Here is a 27,530-nt window from a genome sequence, read left to right on the forward strand (position 1 = left end):
CCATTATAGTTGAGGGCAGATAGCGCTGTCCTCAGTGGACCGCAGTGGGCCGGATGGCGTCATCTTTTCCGGCCAGTGAGTGGCCGAAGATGATGCCAAGGTTCTTGAGCTACTGAGGCAACTGTCATGAAGCTAGAGTACCGCCACGTTTTTTAAGGGCATCTTCCGGTTCTTTCGTACTTGGGCCAATAAACGTGAACTGAGTGCTAACGATATGTGAAATTCCCAGTTGCCTAGAGAGGCCCCTTTGAAGCCTTTTCCAGTACCATCGTGGGTTGCTGAACCGGGTTCCCGAGTTGCACGGAAGTGTTTGGCAGCGGGTGGCGGGGACCAGAGACAGGCTGGTGCCACCTCCTGCTTCTCTGGTTGCGTGGCGTCCTGGAGGGACTGGGCTGAGCGGGGGTGCGGAGGAGGCTGGGGCGTTGAGCTTCACTTCACCCAAGGGTTGTGTACCTCTTCCTGGAGGAGCGGGGGTTTCTGCCGCTGGCGCTGGGGGCTCAGTATAGAGGTGCTAGTGCCAGGAGACCAATAACAACCTTGGGGTGCTCGGTGGGGTGCGGCCGCTTTCCTCTCTTTTCGGGCCTCCCCCGAGCCCTCTTTCAAGAGGGACCTAGCTGATGGGCTGTGTAATCAGTCCCATAGTAGTAAGGGACCAGGGATGGAATCCTGCTGCTTAAAGGGGCTTCATCCTGAAACTTTTATACCAGGAGCCAGCTGGTGGTGGGGAGGTAGTGGCTTCTTGCACTGTGAAGGCACCCTCACCGCCTAACCAAAACTCATGCCTCCACTCCTTCCCCAGGATTCCCTGGTCCAAGCTAGTACTTATTTTCTTGCTGGAGCAAGAGAGCCTGAAGCCTAGAATCCTGCGTCTGAGATGACGGTGCACAAGTGACCTAACCCAGCCCAGCATGATTCTCGCCTATGAGATTAAATGATAAGAGTAGTGACACAGGGATTTCTCACTGTGGCTCAGTGAATGTGGACACGAATTTGACTAGCATCCACGAGGATTCGAGTGCGATCCCTGGCCCCGCTCAGTGGGTTAATGCCCTGGCATTGTCTCGATCTGCGGTGTAGGTTGTAGACACGGCTCAGATTCCACATTGCTTTTGCTGTGGCTGTGGTGTAGGCCAGCAGCAGTAGTTCCAATTCAACCCCTAGCCTGGGAACCTCCATGTGCCAAGGAAGCAGCACTAAAAAGAAAAAAAAAAAAAAAAAAAGAATAGTGACACAGAAAGGGTAGAATGGAAAGAGCCCCCACTGGTAAGAATTGGTGTAGAAAGTGAAGACACCCCAACTTGGTAACCAAGGACTCATTCAGAGAGATCTCCCAGGACTACAGCAACTCTCTTCATAACACAGGGCCTGCTGGGTCCTTTGGAAATCCGCCATGAGGCTTCTAGTTCAAATAGGTAGCTGTTCTTCCAGCTGAGGTGTTCATTCCCCTCTCCCCATTCAGGACTGGCTACACAAGTAGCCTGAGGATGAGCCCCTGCTGGTTTGGTGATGCTTCCTGCTGTGTTTGGAGAGCCCTTCCAACCTTGGTGAGTTGACACCCCCTGCCCCCAACAGACTCTCACTTTCCTGCTTAAACACCCAGGTATTTCCCAGACTTCAGGACAATGAAAAGCTTTTGCCTGTCATGGCGCAATGGAAACGACTCCGACTAGGAACCATGAGGGTGCAGGTTCAATCCCTGGCCTCGCTCAGTGGCTTAAGGATCCAGCGTTGCTGTGAGCTGTGGTGTAGGTCACAGATGAGGCTTGGATCCCACGTTGCTGTGGCTGTGGTGTAGGCTGGCAGCTACAGCTCTGATTCTACCCCTAGCCTGGGAGATTCCATATGCCGCAGGTGCGGCCCTAAAAAGCAAAAAAAGAAAAAAGCTTTTAAAGGCAGAGCCTGCCTGATCTGAGTTTGTTTTTTCGGTCACTAAGAAATTTACTTTTTAAAAAAAAAATCCTGGAGTTCCCGTTGAGGCGCAGCAGAAACGAATCCGACTAGGAACCACAAGGTTTCGGGTCCGACCCCTGGCCTCGCCTAGTGGGTTAAGGATCCGGCGTTGCCATGAGCTGTGGTGTAGGTCACAGATGCGGCTCAGCTCTGGCGTGGCTTCGGCATAGGCCGACAGCTACAGCTCCAATTGGACCCCTAGCCTGGGAACCTCCATATGTCACCAATGCAGCCCTAAAAAGACAAAAAAAAAAAAAAAAAAAAAAAAAGGACAAATAAAAAAATCCAAATGCTGGCATTGTCCAGAAATTTTTTTTTTTTTTTTTTTTGGTCTTTTTGCTATTTCTTTGGGCCGCTTCTGCGGCATATGGAGGTTCCCAGGCTAGGGGTCTAATCGGAGCTGTAGCCACCGGCCTATGCCAGAGCCACAGCAACGCAGGATCCGAGCCGCGTCTGTAACCTACACCACAGCTCACGGCAACGCCGGATCCTTAACCCACTGAGCAAGGGCAGGGACCGAACCCTCAACCTCATGGTTCCTAGTCGGATTCGTTAACCACTGCGCTACGACGGGAACTCCTGTCCAGAAATTTTTAACAGGTTTATTTATAATTGGTATAAAGTTGAATTGCTGAAACTTGTTCACTTAAATATATTGACTTGCATTAATGCTTTATGTCCCCGCATTTATATTAAAAATTCACATACATGGGAGTTCCCGTTGTGGCTCAGGGGAAATGAATCTGACTGCTATCCATGAGGACACAGGTTTGATCCCTGGCCTCACTCAGCAGGTTAAGGATCCAGTGGTGCTGCAACCTGGGGTGTAGATTGCAGATGTGGCTCGGATCCTGCATTGCTGTGGCTGTGGTGTAGGCTGGCAGCTGCAGCTCCTGATTTGACCCCTAGTCTGGAAAACTCCATATGCCACAGGTGCAGCCCTAAAAAAAAAGGAAAGGAAGAAAAATTCGCACACAAATGAAAATGGAAAAACTGCCAATACCTGATTTCTGTCCCCTATTTTTCCACTTGCAATCATATACTTAGGTACTTTTTGGCCCCATGGAAAAAAATAGCTAACGTTCAGAACTACCAATAACAGGAAGAAGAGAATTTTTTTTTTAATGAAATGTTTCCCAGCATAGTGGATTCTTAAGCACATTCTCCGCGTTTGCGGTGTGCTAGCTGGGTATCTTTTGGCATAATTGTTATACATTTGGATGGATAGTGCACAGGTTAGTGTCCTCAAAAAGGCCAACTAGCTAGGCCTCACTTGCCTCCTGCGAAGCACCAGTAGCTGCACTCTGGAAGCGCAGATCTGTACTGAAGTCCCGAGCAATTTCTCGCACCAGACAGTGTGAGTGGAAGCTGGCTAATCACAAGTTCAGGGAACCTCTGATTTCACAGAGCACCAGGGTGCCAGGCCGGGAACGATGAAGTTTCTTTACCCCTCCAGTAGAGGGTGCACTCTTGCCAGCGGCTTTTGCAGCCAGTTCCTTCCTCAGTGCTTTATCGCAGGTGGATTTGCAGGGGGGTCGGCTTTGTATGAACCACAGTATAGAGACCCCCTCACTTACCCGCCTTCTCCTTCGGCTGGAGCTCTGCGAGCTAGAGGGAGTGCTGGCGTTAGAGAGTGGAGGCGGCTGCAAACTGATCAGAGTTTTGAATCTCTAAGTATCCCGAAAAAGTCAATGCCAAGGGCAAAGGAAGTAGCCTAAAGAAAAGGCCTGAGGAGTTCCTGTCATGGCTCAGCAGTAATGAACCCAACCAGTATCCGTGAGGACGCAGGTTCAATCCCTGACCTCGCTCAGTGGGTGAAGGATCCACCGTTGCTGTGAGCTGTGATGTAGGTCGAAGATGTGGCTCGGATCCTGCGTGGCTGTGGCTTTGGTGTAGGCCGGCAGCTGTAGCTCCGATTGGACCCCTAGCCTGGGAACTTCCATATGCTGCAGGTGCGGCCCTAAAAAGCAAAAAATTAAAAAGTAATTAAATTTTAAAAAATAAAATAGGAACAGCAAAGCCATCTCATGCTTGTCTAAGATAGACAGAGAAGATCAAGTGAGAAGGCACATCTGAATGTGCCTGATACGCAAGTTAAGTCTTGGGCTACAGGTAAAAAGAAGATGGTAAAAACAGGCTTTTCACTTTCTCAGAGTGCCCTGTCCGTTCTGGTCCTCAAGCCTGCTGCTCTGCTCAGTATCTTTCTCTGCAGAAGTTTCCAGCCAGAGATGCTTGGGTTGGGTTGTGTCTGCAGGGTGTTGAGGTGGGAGGGATGTTCAGTTATAGCCCTTTGCCAAGAACCACCCCTAAGAAATGACAGGCAGCCTTGGCTTTGGGTTGCCGCTCTGGTTCGCATCAACCATTGGAAAAAATTTCAATACCTATGTGCCGTGCTGTGGGAACAGAAAGTGCCTGTCCCTGGAGGCTGAAGTTTATATGCCTGTATACAAGGTTGCTGGTGGCTCTGCTGCTTCCCTCAGCCTCAGTCCAGCCAGGTGCCAGCACATTTCTGCCCCCCCCTTTTTTTTTGCTTTTTAGGGCCGCATTCGAGGCATATGGAGGTTCCCAGGTTGGGGGTCAAATCGGAGCTGTAGCTGCCAGCTTACACCACAGCCACAGCAACACAGGATCCGAGCCTCTCATCTGCAACCTATGGCACAGCTCATGGCAACTCGGGATCCTTCACCCACTGAGTGAGGCCAGGGATCGAACCTGCATCCTCATGGATGCTAGTCAGATTCATTTACCACTGAGCCATAACAGGAACTCCTTCCTGCCCAATTTAATTCCCCTGATAAGGTGCTTTCAAGACCACCTCTGGGGCTCTTCCACTCGGGTCAGCTACTTCAGCTACTTGCTAGAATTTTTATTCATCTGAGGAAGCTGATCCTGCCTGGGGTCTAACTCCGTCTCTTCCCCAGTCTTGAGAACCACCTGCCACCTCCTTTTGTCCTTGCCTCCTTTTTTCCCCCCTTTTTTGGCCGCACACGCAGCATGTGGAAGTTCCCAGGACAGGGATGGCACCTGCACCACAGCAGTCGAACAAAACGCTCTGCACCACAAGGGAACTCTAAAGAACTCTAGTTTTTCTTTCTTTTTTCTTTTCATGTCCACACCTATGGCATATGGAAGTTCCCAGGCTAGGGACTGAATCAGAGCTACTGCTGCCGGCCTGCGCCACAGCCACAGCAACACCGGATCCAAGCCTCATTTGCAAACCGGCATCCTCACAGACACTCTGTCAGGTTCTTAATCTGCTGAGCCATAATGGGAGCTCCTAAGGAACAGTTTTTCAATGAGCGGAACTGAGCAGACTGTCTGGTTCTGAGCAAGACAACTGATATCCATGGGTCCACCCATTAAATGGAAAGATCCTAGAGTTCCCATTGTGGCTCAGTGGTTAACGAACCCGACTAGCATCCATGAGGATGTGGGTTCGATCCCTGGCCTCACTCAGTGGGTTAAGGATGCAGCATTGTCATGAGTTGTGATGTAGCTTGCAGACTTGGCTAGGATTCTCCGTTGCTGTGGCAGTGGTATAGGCCGGCGGCTGTAGCTCTGATTTGACCCCTAGCCTGGGAACTTCCTTATGCCTCAAGTGCAACCCTAAAAAGACCAAAAAAAAAAAAAAAAATCCCTTATCTGTATTTATTAGAAAATATCTGTTCTCAAAAGAATAGAAATGATCTATTCTCCCACTTTGTTTTTATTTTGGGCCACATTGTCCAGAATTTGATGTGGGATCTCAGTTCCCAGACCAGAGATTGAACCCAAGCCACAGTGGTGAAGGTTCAGGGTCTGAACCACTAGACCACCAGGGAACGCTGGAGTTTTTGTTTTTGCTTTTGTGTTTTTGGGGGTTTGTTTTGCATTCTCCTCCTTTGAAATGGAAGTCCCTTGAGAAGAGGACCTTTGCGTATTTTTTCACGGACTTATCCTAAGCTGCTGGTACCTAATAGACTCAGGACTAGCAGGAAAAAGCCGTGAGCAGGAGGCCTCAGGTAACAGAACTTCGGATAACAGGAGTGAAGTGTAGTTGAAGATATTCTAAAGTATCTAGAAAAATTAACAAGCTCCCAGCTCGACCACCATGTGAAAATATTTAGCAGCCAGTTCGATGTGCAGGCCCAGAGGGGGATTTCCCAACGGCAGCCCAACGAATATTTTGAGCCAGAGAATTCTTTGTTCAGAGGAGCGCTCCTGCGCGTTAGAGGATGTTTGATGGAAGCAGCCCTGGCCCATGACCACTAGAGGGCAGTAGCACACACATCCGCGCCCTTTGGCCCGCCCCCGCCCCCGCCCCGCCCCAAACCCAAAAAGTCTCTGGACATTTGCCAAACGTCTCTAGGGGGTGAGATGGGTAATCACCACGCCCCCCAAGTGGGAGCCACTGGCCTGGAAGTTAATAATAACAACGGGAACCGAGGGAAAGAGGTTGGACGCCTGAACGTTGAGAAAATGTACTTAAAAAGTGAGCAATGTGGCGAATTCCCGTTGTGGCGCATCCGAAACGAATCTGACTAGTATCCATAAGGATGCGGCTTCGATCCCTGGCCTTGCCCAGTGGGTAAGGAGTCCTGCGTTGCTGTGGCTGCAGCGTCGCCTGGCAGCTGTAGCTCCAATTTGACCTCTATCCAGGGAACTTCCATATGCTACAGGTGCAGCCCTTAAAAAAAAAAAAAGAATGTGGAGTTCCTGCTGTGGTGCAATGGGTTTGGAATCCAGCGTTGCCGCAGCTGTGGCACAGGTGTTAGCTGCGACTTGGATTCGATCCCTGACATGGGACCTGAGGCCTAAATAAATAAATACATAGATATAAAGCGAGGAATGTAACAAAGATAGAAAGACTAGCAGAAAACCAAGTTGAATAAAGCAAAAGAGGATTCAGAAGCCAATGGAAGGACGGGGCAGGGTGTTTTAACGAAGAGGTTGGCAAGACGTGGAGAGAATTATTTTAGTGGAACAGCAGGGCAAGAGCTGGGTTGGAGTGGGTTTGTGTGTGCCTGTGCACATGCGTGTGTCCTAGATGTGCCCTCGGTGGGACAGGTGATGACATTGTCGATACAGTCCAGGGCCAGTCAAGAGGGGAAAGCAAAGAAACATTGTTTTCATGACTGTAATATTTTTGGACAATTGCTCTGCCAGGCGTAGCGATCTAGCACAATGATTGGGGTACATGGTCTTCAAAGTCAGGCACATTGGATTCTGTGGCTGGCTCCTGAAGTGAGCAGTGTTACAATGGAGAGTGTCTTACTGGGCTGAGCTTGAGCACCCCCATTCAGAAAGTGAGATGATCCACCTCGTGGGGTTGTTTCAAGGATTAAATGAGAGAATGTATTTGAAGTGTTTTGCACAGTTCCTGGCACACGGTGTTTTTCTTATTACACCAGCGTTATTAGATGCTTAGGAGCAATGAAGCATGATTCTGACTTTGCTCCCAAGCAGCACAGACCTAGTTATTTCACTGATGGTAAGAGTCCAGTCACTGCGCTGTCAGCAGCCACGTCCTTAAGCCAATCTCTGCAAGTGCCATTGGCGGGTTAGGAGGGATAAGAGTTGCAGCTGAGCATTTCGAGCTGGTCCCTATTTGATAAGCTCAGTTGGAGCGAACGAATGATCAGCTTCCGACTGCACTTGAATGACAGCTGTGAAGGCAGGTCGTCCTAGGACATTTTCTGGTATCGTCGTCCACCCTGAGTATCAGAGCGACCCATGATGCTGTGATTCCTGTTTTGGCTGCAGCTTGTCCCCGCGCGAAGCCAGATCCAGGCCAGCTCAGACGCTGGATCTAGCAGGGCAGTGTCTCCTTGGCCCAGGAGAGTGGCCCTTGGATTGGAGCATCCAGGACCTGGGGACTGGAGGAATTTAAGTGTCGCCCCAGCCCCGTTCCCCGTCTGGGGCCCAAAACGTAGACTTGAGCTGAGCAGGCTGTGGGTTCTGAAGCTTTGCCACGTGACTATGTACTTCTTCTTGGGGAAGTGGTGAAATAGGAGGTGCAGAAGGCCCTTTACCAAAAGTGATGCCTGAGTCCTACTGCCACCTTGGGGCGCTCTGTGAGGCCCTTTGGGGGTCGCCTCCCTCACGCCCATTTTTGCTCACTCCTTTAAAAATTTATTCAGTGTGGGAGTTCCTGTGTTGGCTAAGCGGTAATGAACCCAACTAGTATCCCTAAGGACTCAGGTTCGATCCCTGGTCTCGCTCAGTGGGTTAAGGATCCGGTGTTGCTGTGAGCTATAGTGTAGGTCAAAGACTCGGATCAGGTCTGGCATTGCTGTGGCTGTGGTGTATGCCAGCAGCTGCAGCTCATATTCGATCCCTAGCCTGGGAATTTCCATATGCTGCCGGTGTGGCCCTAAACACACCAAATAAATAAATTTATTCATTGTACCCAAGCCAGTTCCTGGGTGAGAGCTGCAGATGCAGACTCTCTAGACAGGGCAAAATGCCTGGAGGGGAGAGAAACAGAAGGAGTAGTGAGCTGAGACATGGGGAGGGACTGTTCCAGAATGCCCCCTGGAAACTTTTTTTGTTTTGTTTTAGATAATTGACTGTGACCATCTTGCTATGTCTGGGACTACGACGTATTTTTTTTTTTTTTTTGTCTTTTCTCTTTTTTTTTTTTGTTGTTGTTGTTGCTATTTCTTTTGGGCCGCTCCCGCGGCATATGGAGGTTCCCAGGCCAGGGGTTGAATCGGAGCTGTAGCCACCGGCCTGCGCCAGAGCCACAGCAACGCGGGATCCGAGCCACGTCTGCAACCTACACCACAGCTCACGGCAACGCCAGATCGTTAACCCACTGAGCAAGGGCAGGGACCGAACCCGAAACCTCATGGTTCCTAGTCAGATTCGTTAACCACTGCGCCACGACGGGAACTCCTACGACGTATTTTTTAAAAGATTCTATTAAGATGTTATTCATAGGAATAATATTGTGGCTCAGCAGGTTACCAACCTGACTAGTATCCATGAGGGTACAGGTTCAATCCCTAGCCTCACTCAGTGGGTCAAGATCTGGTGTTGCCATGAGCTCTGGTGTAGGTTGCAGATGAGGCTTGGATTCCGAGTTGCTATGGCTGTGGCGTAAACCAGCGGCTACAGCTCTGATTTGACCCCTAGCCTGGGAACTCCCATATGTGCAGTTTTGGCCCTTAAGATATTATTCACATTATCATATAATTTGCCCCATTTAAAGTGTACAATTCAATCTTTTTTAATATGTTCAGAGTTTGAAACCATCACCAAAATCAACTTAGCACATTTTCATCATCCCAGAAAGAAACTCCTACCATCCCTCCCCCGTCTCCCCTCCTCCAGCCCTTGACAACTACTAATCTGCTTTCTGTCTCTATAGATATGCTTTTTCTGGACTTTTCATATACATATATAAACAGAATTATAAGACATGTGGTTTTTTATATCCAGCTTCTCTCACATGGTATATTTTAAAAGTTCATTCATGTTGTAGCACGAATCATTATTTTTAAAAATTTTAAGACTTAATAGATTTTATTTTAATCCTCTGGGTGTAGTTTAGGGTTCACAGTAGAAATGAGCTGGATGAACAGAGAATCCCCAAATTCCTCTGCCCTCTCCTACATCCTCCCCCACCATCAACCTCCTGTACTGAGCTCCAGTGGCTGTAGGGTGGCCCCCCGGCCTGCGGCAGCTTGAAGCAAAATCTCAGTTCCCTCACCAGGGATTGGACTTTGAGAGCACCAAACTCTAGCCACTAGAGTGCCAGGGAGTTCCCTCAAGACTAAACTTTGAGTCAAGTCCAGTAGAGATATGAGCATCTGTAAAGCTGTGGAGAAGAATGTGACCTCCGCGGCTGAGAACACTGAGCTCCTTGCTCTCTACTTAGGGCCTATAACTGTGCTCAAACCAATAGGCTTAATAAATATTTAATCGTCGTCCAAGTCTGGGTGTAAAGGAGGCAGGGAGCCCCAGAGCAATGCAGAAGGGGTTCTGGTGACAGTGGGGCCGAGCGCGGGGCCGGGAGAAGGCCGTTGCTGTGAGCTCTTGGGCAGCAGAGCTGCCTTGCTGTCCCTTGGCACCACCACACAGCACAACGCCAGGCGCCGGGCAGGTGCTCAACAGTGGGGCGGGCGGGGGGAGCTCTGGAACTCCGGGAAGAGGGCCTGCCCTTTTCGCTATCGCCGGCTTCCTTCTAACGGGAACGATTCGCTGAAACCCAATTAGGACGCTGGCTCTTTGCGGTCAGCCGCGCGCCAGCCAATAATCGAGCGCAAAAGGAAGACGGGCGTGAAGCTCAGCAGCGCCAGGACCCCTGAGGGCGAAGAATTTCGGGCCAGGCGCCGCCTAGTGGTGGATCGCGTCAACCGCGCCTCCGCGGCGCCGGAAGGCATCTTCCTGGGCTCTAACCCGGGTGCTTGCAGGACCCGTAGGAATAACTGGGACCCAAAGAGACTCATCCTTGTGCCATTCAGGCCTCCTTGGCGGCGCTCTGGGTCCGAAGATCGGCCAGCTTCGGCTCCGCTGCGTCCAATACCTGACCACCCCACCCCCCGCCGCCACCCCGGCGAACCCTGGGGAAAGCGATGGTGCTATGGCGCCCCCCCACCCCGTCCCGCTCCCCACCGGCGGGCATGGGGGAGGCTTGGCCTGGGCAAGGGAGACCAGGTGCAGTGAAGTTCGCAGACGTGGCCGCGTACTTCTTCCAGGAGGAGTGGGGCTGTCTGCGGCCTGCGCAGAGGGCCCTGGACCGGGACGTGATGCGGGAGATCTATCGCCACCTGGGTGCGCTCGGCAAGGCCCGGCCCTCGCACTCAAACTTTTTGTCATCTGAAGACCCTTAGGTTTGAGTCCTGACGCGCCTGGGAGAATATCTGCTGTTGGGGAGGGTCTTCTCTCTGAGGGATCAGGAGGTTGCATCCCACCTTTGCAGAGGAAGACCTTCTTTAGGCTCCGTGTCTCCGCCTTGGCTTGCTGGCCTCTTCTCCCTTAGGATTTGCAGGCCTCAAACCTGCCCTCATCTCCTGGATGGAGGGAAGGAAGGAAGTGTGGAGACCGGAGGCTGAAGATCCCAAGAAGGGGCGAGGCACCCAGGTTCTGGGATAGGCGAGGAAAGCGGAGCTGAGCTGGAAGTCAGCCTGTCTCGGGAGTGAGTCCAGCAGCCGCTCCACACACGCAGCCTCTCTTGCAGGCCCCAGTTGGTAAGAATCCTCTGAACCTTCTCTTCCAAAGTTCCCTTTGTCAGACCTGGTGCCTTCCTTGGATCAAGGATAGTGAGATGGGGGAGAAGCTGGGCATAGAACGTATGTGCCTCCCTTCGCTGTGTGCCCAGAGGGTCTGCACGCCTCTAAAAAGGGCTAGAAGTTCGCTGTGCAGCCAGGACTGTTTGCTCAGGTGGTGACTGATGTTTCCTTTGTTTGTTTTTTTAGGGCTGAACCTGTGGCATATGGAAGCTCGCAGCCACAGCAACCTACCAGATCCGACCCGCGTCTAAGACCTACCCCACAGCTTATGGCAACGCTGGATCCTTAACCCACTGACTGAGGCCAGGGATCAAACCCACGTCCTCATGGATACTTGTCCGGTTCATTACCGCTGAGTCACAAATGCCTACCTTTAAGGGCTTTCTTTTTTGCCTCCCCGCCCACGGCATTTGCAGTTCCCCAGTCAGGGGTCAGATCCAAACCACAGCTGCAATACTCTACCCTTAATCCACTGTGCTGGGTTGGAGTCAAACCTGCATCCCAGTGCAACCATCCCATTATGCCACAGCAGGAACTCCTTAAAGGCTTTAACATGGCTGGTGATGGCTTATTTCTGACAAGCAGAACTATCCCTCACCTCCTGACAAAACCACAATTTTCCAAGCCCTGAATGGGGAAAAGCATGGCATCTGCCCATGGAATGAGGACCCGCTGATGGCAGCTGAGACTGGGGGTTCAGAAATAAGGGACTCTGCCAGATGAACAGGACCTGCTGTCCCCTTCACACACTCCTCCCCATTTGGAGAGAAAACAGGTGTGGTGATGCAAGCCCTTGAGTCTTCAGTTTCAATTCTCTCGTCTCTTTAGAAGCAAGACAAAGAAGAAGGAAGCGGCCTAGGGAGCCTGAGGATGCTCCTGTGAGGAACGGGCCCCCCACTGAAGGCCAGGCTGCTCCCTGGCTTAATGGACTGTGACCATTCTTTGCCTCAGGTCCCCAGCCAACACCAGACACCAACGTGCTAAGACTGCCAAGAGGCCCTAGCCCTGCCTGGAATGTAGCCGATCTTTCAGCCACCCCTCCTTCCTAGTCAGCTACCAGGGGGTCCACTCTGGGGAGCGGCCCTGCCCCTGAGACCAGTGTGGACGTTGCTTCTGCCAAAGAGGCACCCTGGCTGTCCATATCCACGTGGGCACACTGGAGAGAAGCCTTTCCGCTGCCCAGACTGTGGAAGGCTCTTTGCTTCCCACTCGATGCTGGTCAGATATCCAGTGAATCCATCCCGGAGACCATCTTTATGTCTGTGCGCCTTACGGAGTTCGGTTCTCCCAGAGGGCTCACCTGGTCCAGCACCAGCTGCTCCACACGGGGACAAGCCCTATGCACATCCAGATTGTGGCCGATGCTTCCGGCAGTTCACAGACACAGCTCGGATCCCATGTTGCTGAAGCTGTGGTGAGGCCAGCAGCTGTAGATCTGATTCAGCCCCTAGACTGGAAACCTCCATATGCCGCTGGTGCAGCCCTAAAAAGACCAAAAAAAAAAAAAACAAAAAACAAAAAAAAAACAACAAACCCAATTAGTATTCTGTCCAGCCTGCATTCCCACTTCCTGGATGTTGGAAGGGGGCCTAGCGCCCTGAGCGAGACCAAGCAATCGAATCTGCAACCTCATGATTCCTAGTTGGCTTTGTTTCTGCCACGCCACATCAGGAACTCCTCGGCTCAGGCTTTAATCATCTCCTTTCCTTTTCCACGTTAGCATCTTCTCCGTGTTCAGTTGGCAGCGCATCATTACCAATTGGGCAAAATGTCCACGAAGATTAGGTCCTTTCTAGCCTCCTCTATTTAGTCCATTTCTTCCTTCAAAATGAAATGGATTCACAGGAGTTCCCTTGTGGTACAGTGAGTTAAGGATCCAATGTTGTCACTGCAGTGGCTTGGGTTGCTGCTGTGGCACAGGTTCGATCCCTGGCCTAGGAACTTCCATATGCTGTGGGCACAACAAAAAAAACCCCAATAAGACAAAACAAACAAAAAAACCCCAAACAAACAAAAAGAAATTTTTGCTATTCATTTGCCTTTTTATTCCTTTTGCAGCCTAAGTTTACATTCTTATTTCTCCAAGCAGAAGTATGTGTGTGCAGAGAGAGTAGGCACAAAGCTATCAGTTCATCTTGCAGACTCCCGGCGCAGTCTTACTAAAACATCAATGAAAGGTCATTTGTTTCTCTAGACTGATCTAGAGCTCCCCGATGTACAGGATGAAGCCCTGCACCAACCTCCCCTTCCAGTCCTCCAGTGTTACCCTAAGTGTATCCTGTACTACATTAGAACTTTCCTGAAGTTCTGCCTTGTGCCCGAGATTTCACAGCCATGGAATTCAGGTGTTTAGTCAACAAATGTATATCGAACAGCACTGCTCTCCTTACATCCTACCTGTTCATAGACCAAAGTCATTGGTCCCACTGAGTTAGCGATCTGGAAAGCTATTAGGAGGAGGGACTCTGCCTTTTGGGGGACAATCATGGAATTCCACGTGCTTCCCCAGTAATTTGTTCAGGTAACAGTCACCATCCTTGGACAGAGTAGAACTCAATGAAGGCTTACTGCAGGTTGCTTTGGGTTTTGTTTTTTTCTTTTTACAGCTGCAGGTGCGGCATATGGAGATTCCCAGGCTAGGGGTCGAATTGGAGCTACAGCTGCAGGCCTACACCACAGCCCCAGTAACATGGGATCGAGTACATCTGTGACCTACAATGCAGCTCATGGCAACGCCAGATCCTTAAGCCACTGACCAAGGCCAGGGATCGAACCCAAGTCCTCATGGATACTAGTCAGGTTCATCACTGCTGAGCCACGAGAACGCTTCTTTTTTTTTTTTTAAACAGACAAAACTGCGTTATATGGAAGTTTCCAGGTTGGCAGTTGAATCCAAGCTGCATCTGAGACCTATGCCGCACACAGGATTCACTGCATCTGACTGGGGATTGAACCCATACCTGGGCAGCAACTTGAGCAGCTGCAGTGTGATGATTCTTTTTTTTTTGGTCTTTTTTTTTCCCATTTCTTGGGCCGCTCCTGCGGCATATGGAGGTTCCAGGCTAGGGGTCCAATCCAGCAACAGCAACGCGGGGATCCGAGCCGTGTCTGCAACCTACACCACAGCTCATGGAAATGCCGGATCCCTAACCCACTGAGCAAGGCCAGGGATCGAACTCACAACCTCAGGGTTCCCAGTCAGATTCGTTAACCACTGAGCCATGATGGGAACTCCTGCAGTGAGATTCTTAACCCACTGTGCCATAGCAGGAACTCCTATGAACATATTAATGTTATTATCTATATTACTTATATCTTGTGTATTGTGTTTTATAAGATTAATGCCTCTTGCATTAGCCAATGTATAACCAGGCCTCAACAAAATCGATGGCTAAATGTCGCGTGGCTGTGTGTGTGTGTGTGTGTGTGAAGTTTTATAAAGAATAAAACTTCTATTTTTTTCAGGAAAAACTGCTATATATCCTGGCTCCTGCCTCTCTGGAGCAGTTCCTCGGAGCTATCTGGGAGGTTGCAGTGCTCAGCAAAGTCCCCAACGTGCAATTTTTAGGTCCTGCGTTTTTTTTCAATGGACAAAATCTTTGCTCGCTTTCCTTACTAGCAGGACCCCTCTGAGATTTTCTTAGTTAGTAGAACTAGGTTGATAATCATCCCTTCACACAATGGTAACAAAAAATAAATAAGACGAAATGTGTGATGTGCTGGGCGTGGTACTTGAGCCCAATTCTCCTCCCTAAAAGGCCACAAGGTAGTTACACGCTATCTGCCTCGAAGGCTTCTCTGAGAAAGCCACTATAAGGCAAACCAGGGAAATCTCAGACCCGGGTTGGCCAGAGTGGCTCCGTCGCACAAATCCTTCCCTACCTCGGCTTATCGGGGGATCTTTACAGATCCCAAGTGGGGTCGCCCTTGGCGCCTCCAGACTCACGGCAGTCGCCTAACGCCGAGTCCAACTCCCTGCCCTTACGTTTCCGTTGGCTTCATTTAAACAGGCCGCTTTTGGCATCACCCAATCAGAATGCTCGATCTTCGGTCGCCGCCCAATGAGCTCGTGGAATGGGGGAAAAAGGGCGTGAAGCCCAATCGCAGCGCCATCACACTTGAGGGCAAAGAGGTTAGGAAGCCGGCATGGCGCTCCGGTCAATAAAATCGATAGCTGGAAGCTGCCTGTGTTTCAGGCAAAGGCGGTGCAGTAGCGGCGCCGCCATTTTCCCCGAAGGCATCTTCCGGTGCCTTTCACCCAAGTTCGGGCAGGAGTTTCCTGAATAACAGCGAAAGGTTTCCGTTAGCCCCGCAGGCGGCCGATTCCGGTTCCCTCCGGGCCTCCCTGGGCACGCTCCGCCCGGGTCCGGCGGGGGCTCCCAAACCTCGGGGCCAGCCAGCTCCCAGGGGCCGAGGCCGGGACGGGGACGGTCGTGGCGCCGGCTTCTCGGGCCCAATGGCGCGGCCTTCCGCTCCGCTCCCCGCGCGGGGAGCGGGAGAGGCCGGACCCGGCCGGAGAAGGGGAAGGAGGCCAAGGGCGGTGAAGTTCGCGGACGTGGCCGTGTACTTCTCCCCGGAGGAGTGGGGGTGTCTGCGGCCCGCGCAGAGGGCCCTGTACCGGGACGTGATGCGGGAGACCTACGGCCACCTGGGCTCGCTCGGTGAGGCCCGGCCCAGTCCGCTTCCGCGGGGCCGAAGGGATGGAGGAGATGGGGGGCGGGGGAAGGGCAGGGAGACCAGAGTGTCCGAGGTCCTGGCCTGCGACCAGGTTGTGTGAAGGGAGGAGGACGGGGGCTTGGCAGGAGATGCACCGGGTAGATGTATCTACCCAGCGTTGTGGACGATCTGGGCCTCTGACTGGTTCTCCTTCCCCAGGGTGCGCAGGTCCCAAACCATCCCTCATCTCCTGGTTGGAACGAAATACCGATGATTGGGAACCGGCTGCCCTGGATCCACAGGAGTGCCCAAGGGGGGTAACAGTCCAGAGAAGTGAGTGAAAGATGCCTCTGTGGAGGGTTTGCAGCCTCTAATGACTTGGTCCAGTGTTTTGGTGGCCAGGGGTACCGATGACCTATGCTGTAATGCTCCACTGACTGTGTTCATTTTCACAGCTTAGGGGTTCTTGTCTCATTGATGGTGAGTCCCTCCCTCCACCAACGATACACTTGTCAGTTTGTAAACTAACCACCTGCGGTTGTCTGTTGTGTGAGTGGATCCCTGAGCTTTTTTTTTTTTTTTTTTTTTAAAAAAAGAGCTACTGGAGTTCTCTGTTGTGGCTCAGCAAGTTAAGAACCCAACCAGTACCCCCCAAGGATTCCAGTTCGATCCCTGGCCTTGTTCAGTGGGGTTAAGGATCTGGTGTTGCTGCTAAGCCATGATGTATAGCTGGCAGATACAGTTGGGATCCGGTGTGGCTGTGGCCATGGCCTGCAGCTCCAATTGGACCCCTAGCCTGGGGACTTCCTTATGCTGCAGATGTGGCCATAAAAAAAGAGAAAGAGCTACTATCCTTCTGCCTACTTTTAGGACTCTGCCTTCTGCCTGCTTTGAACTAGGCTGTGACTAAGATACTACACCTCTTGAGTTTTCTGGGGTTGGGTTGAAGGGATCTTATGTAGCACGGGGTCTGGGGTGCAGGGCCTGTTTTTGCCCTTCTGGCAGGATGACCCTGATGAGTGCAGGAATCTGCAGCTCTCCTCAGGATCAGGCAAGGCCCTGATAAAGGCCGTGCAGGTAGAAGAGCCCCACATCCACCCACAGGGGCAGCTGCAACTGTCCGGAGCTTCTGTGCCAGATTGTCTAAGAGCGGGGCTGTCTTTCTAAGATTCAAATCTGACATGGTATTTCCTTGCTTAAAAACTTTTAAGTTTTCACCAAGTCAGGTTGTCAAATTGCTGTCGGTTATAACTAGGTCACTTGGGGAACTTTTTTTTTTTTTTGTCTTTTTACGGCTGCATCCGAGGCATATGGAGGTTCCCAGGCTAGGGGTCTAATCGGAGCTGTAGCTGCTGGCCTACACCACAGCCATAGAAACGCCAGATCCTTAACCCACTGAGCGAGGCCAGGGATCGGACCCACGTCCTCATGGATACTAGTTGGGTTCATTAGCGCTGCGCCACAACGGGAACTTTTTTTTGGCCACCCTGAGGCATATGGAGTTCCCTGGGCCAGGCATCAGGTCCCAACCTCAGCTGCGACCTAAACCCCAGCTGAGGCAGTGCCCGATCCTTAACCTGCTGTGCCCAGCAGGGGATCAAACCTGTGTTCCAGTGCTCCCGAGATGCTTCTGATTCCATTATGCCACAGTGGGAACTAATCCGTTTTCCTTTTGTCTGTGTCCACGGCCTACAGAAGTTCCCAGGCCAGGGATCAAACCTTAGCCACAGGAGTGACAATGCCAACGCTAGGACACCAGGGAAGTTTGGTGTGTGTTTTCGTTTTTGTTTTTTGTTTTTAAATAATCGCTTCAGTTAATTTGAGTGAACCCTTAGGTTTCTGGTTTGGTTCTCTGTGGCCTTAAGACACCAGAAGCAACAGCAGCATTTGGGAATATATTAGAAAAGGCAGATTCTTGGGGCACACCCTAGACGGGCTGAATCCAAAGCTGGAAGTGGAGCTCAGCAGTCTGTTTCATTACAGCCTCCAAACGATTTGGTTCCCAATAAAATTTGAGAAGCATTGGTTTAGGGGGCCTCATGACCTAGTTATTGCTAATTCCTACCTCATTAGTTTTCACTTCTTGCATTTGTTTTCACACCACAGCCACAGCAATGCTGGATCTGATACACATTTACAACCAGCAATGCTGGATCCTTAACCCACTGAGTAAGGCCAGGGATCAAACCTGCGTCCTCATGGACACTAGTCAGGTTCATTAACGGCTGAGCCACGGCAGGAACTCCAAAAACTTTTTAATTTTGTGTGTGTGTGTGTCTTTTTGCCTTTTCCGGGGCCGCTCACGCAGCCTATGGAGATTCCCAGGCTAGGGTTCTAATTGGAGCCGTAGCCACTGGCCTACGCCAGAGCCACAGCAACACAGGATCCGAGCCGCATGTGCAACCTACACCACAGCTCACGGCAACGCCGGATCCTTAACCCACTGAGCAAGGCCAGGGATTGAACCTGCAACCTTGTGGTTTCTAGTCAGATTCGTTAACCACTGCGGCACGACGGGAACTCCAATCTCCAAGAAACCTTCCTTGGTTTCTCCAAGCTAGGCTAGGGGCTCCTGTAATACCCTGTTTTCCTATTTGACTGTCTGTGTCACAAACACTCCTTGAGGATGGGGCTGAGTCGATCTGTCTTATAACCTGTAACACTGATAGGGAAGAGCAGGAGCCCGATATTGATTAATGTCTGCTTTGCATCCCGGTAGAAACCAGAACCAGAAAGAAGAACGAAGACAAGGAAGTCTTCCCACCTAGGGAGGCACCCCGAAAGGGGAAGCGAGGGCGCCGGCCCAGCAAACCCCGCCTGATCCCCAGGCAGACCTCCGGAGGGCCCATCTGCCCTGACTGCGGCTGTACCTTTCCCGACCACCCGGCCCTGCAGAGCCACAAGTGTGCGCAGAACCTGAAAAAGCCTTACCCTTGTCCAGACTGCGGGCGCCGCTTTTCCTACCCGTCCCTGCTGGTCAGTCACCGGCGGGCGCACTCTGGGGAGTGTCCCTATGTCTGCGACCAGTGTGGCAAGCGCTTCTCCCAGCGCAAGAACCTCTCCCAGCACCAGGTGATCCACACCGGCGAGAAGCCCTACCACTGCCCTGACTGTGGCCGCTGCTTCCGGAGGAGCCGGTCCCTGGCCAATCACCGGACCACGCACACGGGTGAAAAACCGCACCAGTGCCCGAGCTGCGGGCGGCGCTTCGCCTACCCCTCCCTGCTGGCCATTCACCAGCGCACGCACACGGGCGAGAAGCCCTACACCTGCCTGGAGTGCAGCCGGCGCTTCCGCCAGCGCACGGCGCTCGTCATCCACCAGCGCATCCACACCGGCGAGAAGCCCTACCCGTGCCCGGACTGCGAGCGCCGTTTCTCCTCGTCCTCCCGCCTGGTCAGTCACCGGCGGGTGCACTCCGGGGAGCGGCCCTACGCCTGCGAGCACTGCGAGGCCCGCTTCTCGCAGCGCAGCACGCTGCTCCAGCACCAGCTGCTGCACACGGGCGAGAAGCCCTACCCGTGCCCGGACTGCGGCCGCGCCTTCCGGCGGAGCGGCTCCCTGGCCATACACCGCAGCACGCACACCGAGGAGAAGCTGCACGCGTGCGGCGACTGCGGCCGCCGCTTCGCCTACCCGTCGCTGCTGGCCAGTCACCGGCGCGTGCACTCGGGCGAGCGGCCCTACGCCTGCGACCTGTGCTCCAAGCGCTTCGCCCAGTGGAGCCACCTGGCCCAGCACCAGCTCCTGCACACCGGGGAGAAGCCTTTCCCCTGCCTCGAGTGCGGCCGGTGCTTCCGCCAGAGATGGTCCCTGGCCGTCCACAAGTGCAGCCCCAGGGTCCAGAACTGCAGCCCGAGATCTGCTCTCGGGGGGCCGAACCAGAAGGGCGATGCCCTTTAGAGTGGGAAGCGCGTTTCATGGCGGGGCGCAGAAAGGGGAAGGGGCCCCCAGCCACACAGGGCAGGGCTGGAGCTCAGCCCCAGCGCTCCTGCTACCCAGAGCTGAACTTGAGCGGATTCTGCCGTGCTGGCTGCCTTAATACGTGTGTCTGGGACAGACGGCCCCAGGAGGTGAGGTGACCTCGTTTGGTTAGTTTTCTAAGCTACCCTCATCCGAAAAGGATTTCTGTGTGTGGATGTCAGGCTGAAAGTTCTCCCCACCTAATTCATACAGCCCGCATCTGTCCCCTTGCCTCGCGTGAGGTCAGGAGGGTGCTGTGGATGGGGAGCAGGATCTTCCCCTCTGCCCTGTCCTCCCTTCCAGGTTTAAACAGACCTGGTTTAGCCCCCTTTTTACAATGTTCCTGCCAAGTGGTCTTCTCCCCTTGACAGGGAGCTCACTACCTCACAAGGCAGGTCATTGCACTGAGGGATAGCTCTGATCCTTAGAGGAACCTTCAGTACCACCGTCTCCTTCCCAGGAAGCCTGGCCCGGAAGGTTTCAAACGTGATCTACACGGCCGGCTCTCAGAAAACTTAATCACAACTCGCCACCACGCTGTCAGGTTGAATAGCACTGAGTAGGTCAATTATTCCTTAAAGACAGGGTTTCAGTCACCACACATGATCTCTTCCCAAAACGGCACTGGTTTTTCAATGTCCCTTCTCAAGGGTCATACAAGATAAGCCAGCATCAGGGTACACCACCCGTGTTCTTGGTCTGTACTTGTTTTAACAGCTCTAGATCACTTTGGATCTGCGGGTGGTGGCAGTGTGCCAGGGGTTTATTGTCGCAGACATCTAAGTACCTAAGCCTTTTCTTTTTCTTCTGCACCCTGTGTTTGGGAAGTTGGTTTAAGATGCCTCTGGGACATGAGTGCAGTGAGCTTGGGGAAAAGGTTGATTTTAAGGCAAAGCAGGGGCCTAGCAGCAAGAAGTAAAACCAGGACCAGCCTGTCCTCTTATCTAGTGGATTTGGATTAGCTCCAGGCAGCCAGTGGCTGGAAAACTCTTGAGAACTGGGTCTCACGCCCCCGATTCTCATCAGCATAAGGAGACACGAGCCCAGAACTGTCTATGAGCCCTCTGTCAACACTGTTCATGAAATGAGGTGAGGCCATTATTTGAGGTCAGAAAGCTAGGGAACTGTGTATAAAGCAGGAAGCGACTACAGGCATCAGGTTATGCTCATGCCCAACCTCTTGCATAAGTTCCAGATGGTGGCAGCAGCAATGTTTTAATCTCTCACATGCCTCCGTGGCCCCCATCCCCGAGTAGGTGTTCTGTAACGCTTTACTGAATTAACAAGGCCTGCCACTTCGCCTTGGGCACCTGCACCAAATTGGAGTTTCCAAACATGACTTAGATCCCAACAGCTGGTGTGGCTCATCCTCCTACCCCTGCTGCTGCTTCCTGCAGCTCTCCTGACATCAGCCCGAGGGGGTGTCCCTGGGAACAGCGTTGGAAACCTCTGTTCTGTATTTAACAAGTGGCATCAAAGCCGTCTGTTTCTCCTTGGACTGATGGGTTACCCCAAAGCAGCGGTCATCCCAGACTGAATTTCATTAAAATGTCTGATGAATGGCTTATGTTCCTTGTGGAATTACTGCATAAAATATAAATCTAGTTCCTTGACTGCGTAGACATTTTTACATTTCTGATGGAAATTCCCCACCCCCGGCCCCAGCAGGGCCCTATTAGAATTCTGCCTAGCTCTGTTTTATTTTTATTATTTTTGGCCACACCCACAGCATGTGGAAGTTCCTGGGTGAAGTACTGAACCTGTGCCACAGCCGTAACCCAAGCTTCGCCAGTTGACAATGCAAATCCTTAACTCACTGTGCCACAAGGGAACTGCTAAACCTGTTTTTTTGTTTTGTTTTTTGGCTCAAGGCATATAAAGTTCCCAGGCCAGGGATCAGATCTGAGCCACAGTTGTGACCTAAGCTGAAGCTGCGGCAACTCTGGACCCTTAACTCACTGTGCTAGGCATGGGATCAAACCTGCATCCCAGTGCTCCCAAGATGCCGCCAATCCCGTTGCGCCACAGTGGGAACTCCTCCTAGCCCTGTTTTATTTATTTATTTGTTTATTTATTTTTTTGGTCTTTTTCTAGGGCTGCACCCGTGGCATATGGAGGTTCCCAGGCTAGGGGTCTAATTGGAGCTACAGCTTCCGGCCTGCACCACAGCCACAGCCATGCCAGATCCTTAACCCACTGAGCAAGGCCAGGGATGGAACCCACAACCTCATAGTTCCTAGTCAGATTCGTTAACCACTGAGCCACGACGGGAACTTCCCTCCCAGCCCTGTTTTAGAACAGGCTCTTTTCCCTACCTTTAGCATCAAGCTGACCCAACTCTTTCCTTACCTAGGAATCCGAGACATTTCTTTGGCCTGCATTTTGTAACTCATAAAACATGGGAGCTGTTGGTGGCCACGTTCCAGTACAGCATCTGTGGGGGGCTGAGATGAGAGACAAGCTGTTAGGGTCCCAAATGCACTTCAGTCCCAGGATCTGTCTGATAACCAGCTGTCTTGCCCCCTCATTGAGTGGGAGATCCCAGTATTCTCGCAAATAACTAGCTAATCTACAGCCTCGGTGTGGGTTAACGTCTCATCTATCTTCATGCCCATATGTGAGTTACGAAGAAACAAAGCGCCCCCACTGCCAGCCTTTCCACTCCATCCTCAGCTGAACCTTCAACGTTACTTATGTCTGTTATACACCCCAAACTGGTGACTGCCTTCTCCTTCTCTAAGAAAACACAAGAGAATAAAAATAAAACATCAGAAAAAATTGTTTTGGAGTTCCCATTGTGGCACAGCGGAAACGAATCTGACTAGGAAGCATGAGGTTTCGGGTTTGATCCCCAGCCTCGTTCAGTGGGTTAAGGACCCGACATTGCCGTGAGCTGTGGTGTAGGTTGCAGACATGGCTTGGATCTGGCGTGGCTGTGGCTGTGGCTGTGGTGTAGGCCGGCGGTGTAGCTCCGATTCGACCACTAGTCTGGGAACCTCCACATGCTGTGGGAGTGGCCCTAAAAAGACAAAAAAAAAAGGCAAATTTTCCTTCACTGGATATCAAGTAGCAATATCTTCAAATGTTGATACGCTGTTCTATTAAATCCCTCTACTTCACAATGTAATATCATATACTCTACATACTCCACTTTTCAATCATTCTCAGGATGTTAACAGAGTTACTGGGAACACTGGGAAAAAATCATGAGCAAAGACATTAGGGTGCACCAATTTCTGACAGAGCCAAAATTGAGGAGTGATCTGCTTTAGGAAACAGTTCTACCAAAAACAGCACGTGAAGAGAAATAATTTAGTGTTCAAGACATTAAATGCCCAGCTGACTCCAAATTGCCATTTAATATGCTTTATATTATAGGATATAAAAACGAACCCGCGTCTCTGAAATGTTAAGCTGACTTCAAGACAATCGGAACCTCTCATATTCAATATCCTACTATTTTCTGGATGAATCAAAAAGGAAGCAAGTAGGGAGTTCCCGTCCTAGCTCAGCAGAAACAAATCTGACTAGCATCCCTGGCCTTGCTTGGTGGGTTAAGGATCTGGCGTTGCCGTGAGCTGTGGTGTAGGTCGCAGATGTGGCTCGGATCTGGTGTGGCTGTGGCTGTGGTGTAGGCCAGAGGCTACAGGTCCGATTCGACCCCTAGCCTGGGAACCTCCATATGCCACGGGTGCGGCCCTAAAAAGACAAAAGACAAAAATAAACGAGTGATTTCACCACTTTAAAAAAAAATCATTTACACTTTAAAGAAAATGAGGTGGGATTCCCTCCTTTTTAAAAATGTTTCTACAGCTACTAAAAACTTGCATTTACAAAATTGTTGATAGAAATATTCCTCCGAGTTGCACAAGAAGGTAGGCAGGGACCATAGATAAGGCCAAATGTGTGACCTCAATCGGCGACTTTCTCTCCTGCTCTATCAGAGGCTGGGCTCTCCTCACTTTTCTTTTCTTGGCTGCACCTGTGGTATGTGGACGTTCCCGGGCCAGGACCCAAGCTGCAGCACTGACAATGCAAGACCCTTAACCCACTGCAGCATAACCCACTTAACCCTCTGTGGCTCTTTTCCCTTTCGTTTGCACTTTTTTTGTCTGAAGATTTATCTTTTCCTGCTGCCTTTTTGACTTCACTTCCACTTTTTTTTTTTTTTTTTTTTTTTTTTTGGTCTTTTTAGGGCCACACCTGAGGAAACTCCTAGGCTAGGGGTTGAATCAGAGCTGCAGCGGCCAGCCTACACCCCAGCCACAGCAATGTGGGATCCGAGCTGCATCTGTGACCTACACCACAGCTCGTGGCAACACGGGATCCTTAACCCACTGAGTGCGCCAGGGATTGAACCCAAGTCCTCATGGATACTAGTCAGGTTCCTTACCACTGAGCCACACCGGGAACTCCTTTACTTCCACTTTTGCAGAAGCAGGTTTAGCTGACAAACTTGCTAATATCCTCCTATGTTCCTCCTTCGAAAAACTGACCTTCCTCTTGGGTGTGGTGGTGGAGGGGTGGGCGTGTGCTGGGTGCCTGCGAGCTGCAGTGAATCTCAAGCCATTGCTCTTCCTCCCACCACCTGAGGTGATGGGACCCACCATGGAGGACCCTATCATTTTTTGGGAATTCTCTTTTCTTTCGCTGTACTGATTGGGTGACTTCCATTACCCTTCTCACTGGTCTGTCTTTTTGCATTCTCTGATCCCCTCTTGCTTTCCACTAATGTATTTTTTTCATTTCAGTTACTAAATTCCAAAGCTCTAAAACTTTTTTTCTTTATTTGTCTTTTTAGGGCTGCAACGGGGGCCTATGGATGTTCCCAGGCTAGGCGTCGAATTGTTTCGGCAGCTACTGCCCTACACCACAGCCTCAGCAACTTGGGATCCAAGCTGGGTCTATGACCTACACCACAGCTCACCACAACGATGGATCCTTAACCTGCTAAGTGATGCCAGGGATCAAACCCGAGTCCTCATGGATACTAGTCAGGTTCATTAACTGCTGAGCCACGATGGGAACTCCTAAACCTTTCTTTTTTATATCTTCTCACCCTTTGATAATTTCCTTACTGGATTCATTCATATCTCTTCTGAATTCGGTGAGCATCTTTTATTACTGTTATTTTGAGTTCTATATCCAGTAAACTGCTGGCCTCCATTTCATTCAGTTCTTTTTCTAAGGTTTTGTCTTGTTCTTTCCTTTGGAAGATATTCTGTAGTTTCTTCATTTTGCCTAACTCTCTGTGTTTGTTCCTATGTATATCAGCTTTGTCTCCCAGTCTTTAAAGAATGACCTTCGTGTGTGTGTGTGTGTGTGTGTGTGTACGACATCCATCTTGCTTGTGGGCTGCCCCACAGGAGGTGGGGAGTTCTCACCAGACCACGACTCTGCCCCTCCTACCTTCTCAAGGTGGCCTTTTCCTTATATCCTTAGTTGTAGAAAAACCTGTCCTGATAGTAGTCTTCTGGTCAGCTCTCAGGGATAGCTGTTCTATAAGCAGCTGTTGTTTTGCAGGGTCCTGGGAGATGAACTCAACATCTTCCTGCTCCACCGTCTTGATCCAGAACTAAAAACACACAGGCATAAAAACAAAAACAGGAATTCCTGTCGTGGTGCAGTGGTTAACGAATCCGACTAGGAACCATGAGATTGCGGGTTCGACCCTGCCCTTGCTCAGTGGGTTGAGGATCCGGCGTTGCCTTGAGCTGTGATGTAGGTTGCTGTGGCTCTGGCGTAGGCAGGCGACTACAGCTCCGATTGGACCCCTCGCCTGGGAACCTCCATATGCGGTGGGAGCGGCCCAAGAAATGGCAAAAAGACAAAAAAAAACAAACAAAAAAAACCCCAAAACAAAAACAGCCCGTGGATCAGCAGGTGGAGGATCTGGGATTGTCACTGCCATGGCTCGGGAAGAACTGACAACATCCTTAGGAGACGATCAATCCTATTACTCATTTATGAGGTGTAATTTGAACACAGGTTTTCTGATTGAGTCAGAGTCCATACAGTATTACAATTACAATAACAACTGCAATACAACAACTATATGTACGTATACATGCATACACATATATTTACACATACACACGTACATTTAAATGTATAAATTTAACATATTTTAACATATGGATATTAAACATATAAACAGAAATATGTAAATATAAAATATAGGTATATATTTAGTGGCTGCACCCTCCACATAGGTAAGTTCCCCAGCTAGGGACTGAATCGGAGCAGCAGCCCTGATCCTTTAACCCACAGCGTCAGGCCAGGGATCCAACCCACTCCTCCACTGCGACCCTAGCGGCTGCAGTTTGGATTGTTAAGCCACTGCGACACAGCAGCAACTCCATCTGCAAGCTCACGGTCCATGAGTACTTATTTTGGGCAGGGCACTACCCTAAGCACATAACTCCACCTAAGTTCAACTTAGAAGGGAGCCAGAAGATGACTTTGAATCTGGCTCTGCCGCAGGTGAACAATCACCTGCCCTGCACTCGGTTTCAGCAGACTGTACAAGGGAGACGTCTGTGGCCTTCGAGCACGGGCCAGATCACATACCGGGTAGGAACCTATTTCCGAAGCTCACGTGGCTACTAGCCCTGCCCGAGGGTCCGCAGCACAGTGTTGGAACAGGTCGCTCCTCACTTCCCGACCTCCAGAATTCGCCTCAGTCTTTCCCTTGGGCTTTTACACACCTCCTAGCCCCGCACCCCAGACCTGCCTGTAAGAGGTCTCATGAGAGTCGCAGAAAGGAGTACCTTACTCGTCAGAATCTCTCTCTCTCTAGATTCTTGTCCCAGAAAAGCCAGATAAGGAGAGAGCCCGCCGCCCCTTCACCGCTGGCCACCTTCGGACCTGTGGATCCTTTCCTCTCGGTCTTTCAAACCGGCCGCCTCGGAAAGGCCAATCACAGCCTTCATTCTTCTCCTGTTGACCGGTACTGTCCAATCAACACACGTCATCTATCGGCGGGTTACTCCCTGGAGTCCAACCTCCTTTCCGGTTTGCCCCTTGGTACTTCAGGGCAAATAGGAAACGTAAGGGATGCTGAGGTCGGAGGGACGCCATCTTGGTTAAGGGCAGGGCTGTGGGGCTTGAAGAACTTTTCCTGAGGAAGGGCGGAAACGGCAGAACATTTCCACATTTCCCGGAAGCCTCTGCGAAGCACCAAAGGGTTTGCCCATGGCTCCGCCCCCGGCTCTTGTTCTCTGTGGCTGAGGTGCCAGGGAAGGCCGGTTCCGGGCTTCGAGGGAAAGCCTCCCAGGGGCTGTGAGGATCGTGGACGTGGCCGTGTACTTCTCCCGGGAGGAGTGGGGGTGTCTGCGGCCCGCACGGAGGGTCCTGAACCTGCACGTGACATAGGAAACCTACAGCCACCTGGGCGCGCTAGGTGAGGCCCAGCAGCCTGGCCAGGACTCTAATATGTGGGAAGCAGGGACTGATGCGCCCAGAGGTGGTGGGGTTGGAAGTGTGGAGCACTGAGCAAGGGGCCTCAGCTGTCTTTTTGGTGTTCGGCCCAGCCCAGTATTTCCTTTTCGGAGGATTTTCAGGCCCCGGACCCGCCTTTATCTCTTGGGTGGAAGTGAAAGGATGAAAATGCAACCCAACCCTCCCAGAACCCAGGAAGTTAATAAAAAGCTCTAAATGCCCCCGAATTCCAGACCCTGTTTCCTGCCAGCAAATAGGTAGAAGGTCACACTTCTTGCTGTTCCAGGGCCTGCTATCCTGGCCTAA

At 51.3% G+C, this 27,530-nt stretch overlaps 1 protein-coding gene and 2 long non-coding RNA genes across 5 annotated transcripts; 2 read left to right on the forward strand and 1 right to left on the reverse strand.

Moving 5' to 3' along the window:
* On the forward strand, positions 164-14,877 carry LOC110259905. Of its 3 annotated transcripts, none has more exons than XR_002342362.1 (2): positions 164-1,544; positions 11,352-14,877. It is a non-coding gene; the product is annotated as an uncharacterized LOC110259905 (long non-coding RNA). The 3 variants fall into 3 exon arrangements; XR_002342363.1 differs by having other exon boundaries at positions 11,994-14,877; XR_002342364.1 differs by having other exon boundaries at positions 14,631-14,877.
* Positions 8,561-27,489, reverse strand: LOC110259906. Its single transcript, XR_002342366.1, has 4 exons — positions 26,555-27,489; positions 25,194-25,359; positions 22,134-22,228; positions 8,561-15,444 (listed from the first exon to the last, which is right to left on the reverse strand). It is a non-coding gene; the product is annotated as an uncharacterized LOC110259906 (long non-coding RNA).
* On the forward strand, positions 15,262-21,397 carry ZNF689 (zinc finger protein 689). Its single transcript, XM_021086420.1, has 3 exons — positions 15,262-15,826; positions 16,041-16,154; positions 18,541-21,397. The coding sequence occupies exons 1-3, from the start codon at positions 15,622-15,624 to the stop codon at positions 19,722-19,724; spliced, it is 1,503 nt and encodes a 500-aa protein (XP_020942079.1). The 5' UTR covers positions 15,262-15,621; the 3' UTR covers positions 19,725-21,397.

This window comes from Sus scrofa, chromosome 3 (genome assembly GCF_000003025.6).
Source record: "Sus scrofa isolate TJ Tabasco breed Duroc chromosome 3, Sscrofa11.1, whole genome shotgun sequence".
NCBI classification, from domain to species: domain Eukaryota; kingdom Metazoa; phylum Chordata; class Mammalia; order Artiodactyla; family Suidae; genus Sus; species Sus scrofa.